The sequence below is a fragment of the Alosa pseudoharengus genome, unplaced genomic scaffold, assembly GCF_046254945.1.
Source record: "Alosa pseudoharengus isolate Yale_2024_CS ecotype anadromous, Long Island Sound unplaced genomic scaffold, YU_APseudo_1.1 YU_APseudo_1.1_scf_15, whole genome shotgun sequence".
Taxonomy (NCBI): domain Eukaryota; kingdom Metazoa; phylum Chordata; class Actinopteri; order Clupeiformes; family Clupeidae; genus Alosa; species Alosa pseudoharengus.
Genome location: NW_027468620.1, coordinates 24,085,945 through 24,094,154, shown reverse-complemented (window position 1 = coordinate 24,094,154; position 8,210 = coordinate 24,085,945). Strand labels below are relative to the sequence as shown.

Below are 8,210 nucleotides of genomic sequence, written 5' to 3'. Positions count from 1 at the left end.
CATTATTGGGGTGGACCTCCACAAAGACCATGCCATAGCACCATACCCTTAGATGACAAGTATTTCATACTATGTGAGTTTATAAAAATACACATTCTCACATTTACTTCTAGATTCGTTATAGATTCGTACTATTCCACTGAGAAACTATCGGCTTTGAACAAAATAACTCCTCCTCTAACAGCAGTAGCCTAATTAGGTGAAGGGGCGAAGAAAACCCTGCAGATTAGGTTTTTCAGTAGAGACTGGATGGATTAACCCCGTCTGTATGTAGCTGTAAACCACGTCAGCAGATTTATACCCACCCCAAAAGGAGCGGCTCTTGTGTAGAATGCCACTTGCTGCCATACTGTAGTTCTCTGTTGAACGTGGACACCTTGCGATAGCCTGACCGCGCGAAGCCGACAGATTCCTAGGCTGGACTGCCTTTCTGTTGATAAGCATCCGATGGTATTCAGTACAAGATGGCGGTGTCTGGCATGGAAAAGGACGGAATAGTGAGTATCAAATAGTACCGTTACTGCAGTAATTCACGATATGATGTGTACTTTTGATGTTCAACTTATTGTGTTGTCTATTGCCTCTGCGGTCTGTTTTAAGGTTGAAGATGTTTGTCTTGCAATATATCCCAATTACAGGAAACCATCATGCATGTATTACGTGGGAATGGCTGTGACTCTTACTGACTTTAGAATTATGAAGGGGGATTTGGGTTTGATTTTTAACCATTTGCGCCAAGCATGTTGCCCAGCGAGCGCAGATCAATAATGTGCTATTTGCATCCGATCACTATTTCAGGTTGTGTTTCACGCGATGCCCGGCTGGCTGTCGGTATAGACTCGTGCACTCTTAAGTCCCTTCTAAACACGGCAGATGTTATGACAGACTTAAGGTGTGCACATTTTAATGTCACACAAAGCCATGGTGGTCCTTTTTCAAAAATAGAATCCACATACCACAATATTAGCTAGAGTAGCCTACTGACCTATAGCAACTATTCCCCCTCAATCATTCATTAACAGCGTTTAAATCCGCACCCTCTTTTTTATTTTTTGAAAATGAAGAATACCGAAGATGATCATCTTGATGATTCATTCGGAAACCCCGGGTTGATTTCTCCAGACAAGGAGGATATCTCACGCCTTCTGGTAGAGCAGATTTATTTTTTAAAATCATCTTTATTTCCCACAGCAGCTTGGTTTAAGATAAGGCCCTATCATGTTCTCTAACATGCTGTCTGTGTCCTAGACGGTTCCTTTCAATGGCCGTATCAAAGGTGGGATGAGACCGGGCAAGAAGATCATAGTGATGGGCATCGTAGATCCCGAACCTGACAGGTGAGTTCTGATTTATTCCACGAACCGGTTTGTGTCACCATTTGTGATGACAGTTAAGTAGTCTAGTAGTCCACGCCCAATCGTACTTACGGTTCTCTTGTTTGTTTCAGTATTGTAAATCTACTCGTGGATATACGGTTTACAGCACAGCTGATAATGACAAGAGCTTCTTAGGTACATTGGTAGATTGCTCACACCTTCTTGCCAAGAAGTATTATTAGCATCGCAGCATGGGCTGGTCGTTAGACCATGAGCTAAGATGAGCAGGGAGCGTGGGTGTTTAAAAAATGGCTTTTCCGTGCACTGGGCGTATGCGGACCATTTTAGAGCCTACATAATCTGATGGTAATCACTGCAGCCTACTCCACTAGTGTATCATTGCCATATGGTTATGCGCCCACATGAACCATAGGATTATTTTATCCTAAGTAATCTTTATGTAATCTTAATGTTTGCATCCTATTATAAATATTTGGCTCTGAGTATAATTCATCCTCATCATCCGGTTGACTGTAGCCTAAACATTGGCCATTTCAAACTGAATTCTCAACAGACCGGACTAGGGGACTTTCATATTTGCATGCATAAAATTCCATAGCGCTTACAGCACATCCTCACACCAGTCCAGTGTCCAGTGTCCACATTTGTACGGACGTGTTTGTGTAAATACAATCTGTCATCAAATATTAATTTGTCTGGCAAAATCCTAGTCCATACAAACCACTCCTTAACTGCAACTCCCTTTTGTGCTTCACCCTCCCTGGGCTTGTAACCTGTGATTTCTCCCAGTCACAGATATGCTGTTACTTTGTTTGAGTGGTGAGCATATTGATTGGACCGTGTTTGTCTGTCTGTCTCCTGTCCTAGCTTTGACGTGAGCCTGACCTGTGGCCCTGTGGGTGATAAGGGTGACCAGGACCCAAAGACGGACGTGGCCCTCAAGCTGAGTGCCCGATTTGCTGACCGCCAGTTCCTCCGTAACGCTTGCGTTTCTGGGAAGTGGAGTGAGGAAGAGGTGTCCATCCCCTACTTTCCCTTCATCCAAGACCAGCCCTTCAGGGTAGGCCCCCAGCCTTCATGTCTCCCATACAACGGGCTTCACAAACATGCACACACATTCATGGATATTTGCACTGTTTTGCTTGTACACACACACACACACACACACATACTCACACACAACCACCCTCTCTTTATTCTGATCAACCACAACACCCTTTAAAAGCATATGTAGAGGTTGCCTCAGGATGTCATTTATAGTTTCCTATACATTCAATTGGAATGATCCAAAACTCACTGTTAAAATAGTTACTAGCACTTGTCAATGAGAGAATGCATTGATTGCATGCTGCAGGACATTGGTGTCCTTTCTTTTTTTTGTGGGGGGAAGGGACGTGCATCCTCACAATACTGCATTGCACTGAATGGAAAGCCCTGCTGTTACACCTTACCACTAGAAAGGTACCAAATGAACCCGGTCCTAGCAGCAGTCCCCCGGGTCCAGCTTACTCATTTACATCACAAGTCAATCTTAAAAATGGATCCAGGCAGGTCTTTTCAGTCTGTAAGTCTTTTCAGTCGACTGCATCAGTTGAAGGTTTGTCCCCATTGCATGCTGTTTGGCTTTATGGGTTGTGACTTATTTTAGAAGCCGCTGGCTGCTGCTAGCTGCTCACTGATAAAAGAAGCTCAAAGATAACGAGGGGACCATTGTTAGCGAGGAAGGCACACAGGATTGAGGAAAACAGGTCACTCCAGTTCTAGATGAGTCAGTAGCTGATCCCGAATGAGCACTGAAGATAAGCAGCCATACTAAATTAAAGAGAGATCTCCATCAGTTTTTGAAAGGAAGCTCATAAGTTGCTCAGTGATACTCTCAGACGTTATTATTAGGCTAGTTTACTGTATTTATTTTTCTCTGTGTGTTTGTCTTCTACCTCATCTCCATGGTCTTTATATTCCTCCTTTTCTTCTTCCCTCTGTAATTACTCTCTCTCTGTCGTCTCCAGATTGAGATCCACTGCGAGCACCAGCGGTTCCGGATATTTGTGGACGGCCACCAGCTCTTTGACTTTTATCACAAAGTGAAGTCCTTGCTATCCATCGACATGATCAGGATAGACGGCAGTCTACAGATCACCAAGCTGGGCTGAGGGCAGCCCTGCGGGTATGCACGCAGGCTGTGTCGGATAACCTCTGTCAGGTGACTGTGCCTCACCTGTTCCCCCACCTGATCTACACCCTGCACTGCTACAGGAGTTCGGGGTTCTTCCCTGCTCGATCTTGAGCTCACCAAGGCATCACCCTCCTCCACCCATGGCTTGTCTCATCTCTTGCTCTCCAGTTCTCTCTCTTTCTCTCTAGGGGCCCTTGGAGGGGCCCCATATGTCGGTGAATGGTTGCAATGCTCAGCTTCGTGTGTTGTTCCTGGAGCAACGCTTTACAGTTCTGCTCTCCATTTCTTCTGTTCTGATTTTTTGTTTGTTTGTTTGTTTGTTTTTGTCAGGGATGTCACAATAATACAGTATGCACTCTAGTTCAGCAGAGAAAAGCTATAGGATGGTCTGCTGCGTACTTGCTGCTTCAAGACTTAAGTGCAAAATTTTGAGTATTAGTGTCAGTCTCACAATGGGAAAGAAGTTCTAGTTAAAGCACTCAGGAAATAACTTTAGGTGTATTTATTCATTATAAAAGGCATATTTTGTAATCAGTTGAACATTTATCGTACATAGCTATAAATTGAGTATCGTCAGCATTCTTGTTTATCAGCTTAGCACACAATATTAACATATATCTTCCAGTCAAATTGGGTACAGTGCTTTTCAACAGTATATGTATTTCAAACCCAGTGAACAAAATGGATATATTGCGCTCTCTCTCAATGTAGCAGCATTTTGACAGATGATCTTGATGTTACTGATGTTTCTTTCACACAGCTCTACTCCCAGGTTTCTGTTCATTGCAACCATTCATTAATGAGATTCAAATCATGCACTGACATACTGTAGAATGTAATAGACACAGGAGTGTTAAAGCCCTTAAAAGAAGTGATGATTAGAGAGGCTCAGAGCTGAATCCACTTCTGTTTTGCCAAATTTCCAAGCATATCGCAAGGTTTGATTTCAACACTTCAACAAAATTCTCAATTACATGGCTGTACTACCCTCTTCAAATGGATTGGGATTTGATTCAGGCTTTAACTAGATTTATGTAGTAGTTGTACAATGATTGAAAAAAAAACAGAAAATAAATATACACACAGCCATTGACCTATTTTACAGAAACTGTAGGGACCTCCTCTCAAAGTTTACAGTAGTGTTAGATTTCTGTGATTGTTGTGATGATGAAAAACAGGGCTGATTTAGTTTTTTCTTGAATGTACAGCACAGTACTTATGGTTCTCTTCATAGTATGAATATAAGGTGCATAAAACCGTTTATGAAATAGGCCTGTCGTCTCTTTGTTTCTTCGCTAAATGTAAAGATTTAACAGCTTATTTTATTTCATGTTGCAAGGCTTTGCTGCCATTTTTGGGCAATTCTTATCAAGTTTGCCATGGTTGTGCTTCCTTTGCACTGCATTTTTTCCCCACATGCTAGACATGACATTACTCTTTTTTGGTTTCTCTCCTTCTTTAGTCATCAAGGAAGTCCCCTCCGGGAGCTCTCCCGCTTTGAGGCTGTCGGCGTGCATGTCGGCTACCTTATCTTAACAACTTTCCTTACATAGTGTTCATAAGACCCATGGCACCTGAGTAATCGTCTCCATTTGTGTGGGGCTGAAACATGACATGCAGCCCTCATGCTAGCTCTGCACTCAACAGTATTTTCTGCTCCCTGCACTGCCACAGCACGTCTGTATCAAGTTTAAAATACCTCCTGAGAGCAGTATAAGGCTCGTGATAAAGCCATGTTACTGAGTTTGTATTGTTGTTTGTGTGGTGTGTCCCCCTGTGTGACTTGGCTGAGAGGTCCGCTGTTCTTCATGGAACTTCATGGAACTTCTCCTGAGCTTGTCTCTGACCTGGCGGCGTGCAGCTTGGGTGGAAGCACTGAGTTCATTGTGAGTCAGTCTCTCCGTCTGTCATGGGCCAGAGCCGGACCCAGAGTCCGTATGCCTGCTCTGAGGCTTGGCTTCCCTCTGCAGTGGTCGCTGGATGAGAGAGGGATGTCCTGGAGAGAGAATATGGTACAGAGATGCTATTGTGCTCTGCTGAAGTTGTCCATTGTCCAGCTCACTGCTCCCATTGTCAGACGCTGCTTTGGTCCTGCTTCGCTCCTCCCACAGGCCGACTCTGCAGTTAAATTTGTTTACTATTGAAGTGTTTTGAGTCATAGATGAGCCATCAGAATTTTTTCCAGATGGGGGCTTTTGCTGGTTTCCATGGTTTCGTAGCAGATGTTTGATCACAAAGAGCACCACCCAGCAGTCTGCATGTGCAGACTCTCTTTACAGTGTGCTTAAAGTGTTATGAAGTCAGTTTGATTCCTAAACCTATGCTCTGAATTTCTTTTTACATTCACTAGAGTAATAAAAGCAATAAAAATGCACATCTCTCGGTAATACTCTTATTTACTGGAATAGATTATCTGACAGTCTTCCCAAGTTGGAGCAACTGGCACGGTCCATTTGCATAGGGAGTCATTGTTCCTTTTGGACAGCGACCCAGAAGCGAGTAGTGAAAATACAGTGCAAGAGGAAATCACATGCCCAGACTTGGCAGTGTGGTTCTGAAATACTATTTTCCCTGCTTGTTCTAGATATAATCTTGGCTATGTTACATTGGTGCTTTCATTGTTCTGTGAATAATCTGAGCAGAGACGCCACTTCGGACCCATTTTGAACATGAATCGGTGCGTTCTCTACTTCACCCCACCCTTCCCCACTTCACCCACCCACCCAGTACAGTGCTGCTCACAGAAGAGTACAATGCACACTTGGGAGATGTTTGGCAGATCAAAGGAAAGGAAGGGAAGCCCAGGATTAAAGTCTTTTTCACAACTGGGTCAGACATGTTACTGTCAAGTTAAATGGATATAATTGGAGTTTTGAATCTTTTTGTTTTAATGTCATTTGAGCGTAAAGAAATCCAGAAGCTCATGTTGGGTGAATGAAGGATGTAATGCTGCCATTATCAGAGTTATCTGTTATGATTCCAATCTTTATTTTTTTTTCTATCTGATGCTCATAGTTGTTACCAGTGTATGCTCAATACAATTTGATCAGTGCAATGTTATTTACTTAATTATGAAATGAAGGAAGTATTGCTTCACATGGATGTCTTGGATGTTGTCCTTGGATTCTAACCAGCTTTGCTCACTGGGAGAAAGCTAAAAATAAAGCTTGTATTTAGCCTCAAAACAAATTTCCCGTAGCTTCTCCATTTTCAAAATGTTGTCATAGACCAGTTTGAGCTGAATGTCTTTGCTCATGATTGTAACTAATTGTTACTATGCCTTTTGGACTTTGGATGTAAATATTTTGAACAGGGTGAACTAAGGTCTGTTTTTAATATTTTAAAACAACAGCATAAGTGAAGTGCTATAGGGGTTGATTGATTGTGTAGGCGGTGTATCCAAGTACCGGTCTGTCCTCATGTACCTGCCATGCTGAAGTAGTTAGCTTATTTTCAGTAGTATCTCTTAGCATGTCTTTTTTACTTTCCATTGCTCTGTAGTACAGAAGTAAACAGCTGAAGTCTGGCCCTTATTTTGTACATCAGCATATTAAAAGCAATGTATTAATGGGGTAGCCTAATGCCTAGAGCTAGTTTGTGCTGTTGTGTAAATGTAATGTGTGGTTGTCCGATCATGTTTCATTTGAAAGCATTTAAGTAGAAAGGGCTGCAAAGTAAAAATGGATTCCCCAGCATTTTCATACCTCCAGCAACCATTCCGAAATGTGCCTGTTGAAATATGGCATACAGGATGAGTTTAGAATCCAAGAGAGTGTGCGAGTTGATTTGAATACTTGATTCTAACCAAATCTTTGTTTTACCAATTGACTTACGAATTCAAAGCACTTTTAAACCACACAGAGGCTTAGTACACAGAAGACAGAGCTGATGAATCATGTGTGATTTGAAAACATATTTTATAAATCTAGTGCAGAGACACAACGCAGCCAGTGTAAATGACACAATAAAATGTTTCAACACTATGGGCTATTTGTAACTTGACTCCCTTCTTTCCATTCAGTGGAATAGTGCAAAAATACTTGATATCTGGAGAATTAAATGGTTTAATGTACTTTCCTGAAAAGGTAGATATTGCAACACACAGCTTATACCATTAAACCATTTTCAGAATTCAAACTATTCATTTTATGTACAGCACAGGCGAGAGTGGTATAGTTCAGTTGGTATTTTACAGATTATTTCACCAATTGTAACACTGCAAATGTTGTGTACTCTTATTTGATTTGCAGACTAATAAACAAATAATCAAGAAGTTCTACTTAATGCCTTTCACTTTCAGAATTATTAGTCCACCCTGGGACCAAAGCACCATCTATGGTGTGTCTATATCTGGCAGGACACATGTTCAGTTTCCATTGTTGATAATCTTCATTTATGAATGTTCCATTAATACGACACTTTATCATACCATACCAGGCCGACATGTTAAGTTGTCTCCGGCCGGAAATTAGCAGGAAGCAAGAAAGCATGTTATGTTTTTAGAGGGGTCCTGCAAAACGAGATCTTCTGGATGTTTAAACATTGTCTGTAGCTCCCTCTATGTCTCACTGATGAGTAATGCAAACATAGCTGAGGCCACTAAATCAGATGGGTTTTTTTTGAGGGTTCAGATGAGTTCAAACAGCAATGGATTAAACTAGCTAATGTTGGCCTGGATTTTACTGACAAATGTTTTT

General features: G+C 41.9%; 1 protein-coding gene across 2 annotated transcripts; it reads left to right on the top strand.

Moving 5' to 3' along the window:
- Nucleotides 1–56: 56 nt before the first annotated feature.
- lgalslb (lectin, galactoside-binding-like b) lies at nucleotides 57–7,496 on the top strand. Of its 2 annotated transcripts, XM_076285965.1 has the most exons (5): nucleotides 59–497; nucleotides 1,065–1,148; nucleotides 1,249–1,337; nucleotides 2,205–2,397; nucleotides 3,347–7,496. In XM_076285965.1, exons 1-5 carry the CDS (start codon nucleotides 465–467, stop codon nucleotides 3,488–3,490), a joined length of 543 nt encoding a protein of 180 aa, XP_076142080.1. In that variant the 5' UTR covers nucleotides 59–464; the 3' UTR covers nucleotides 3,491–7,496. The 2 variants fall into 2 exon arrangements, with proteins under 2 accessions (XP_076142081.1, XP_076142080.1); XM_076285966.1 differs by lacking the exon at nucleotides 1,065–1,148 and having other exon boundaries at nucleotides 57–497.
- The last annotated feature ends 714 nt before the right edge of the window (nucleotides 7,497–8,210 follow it).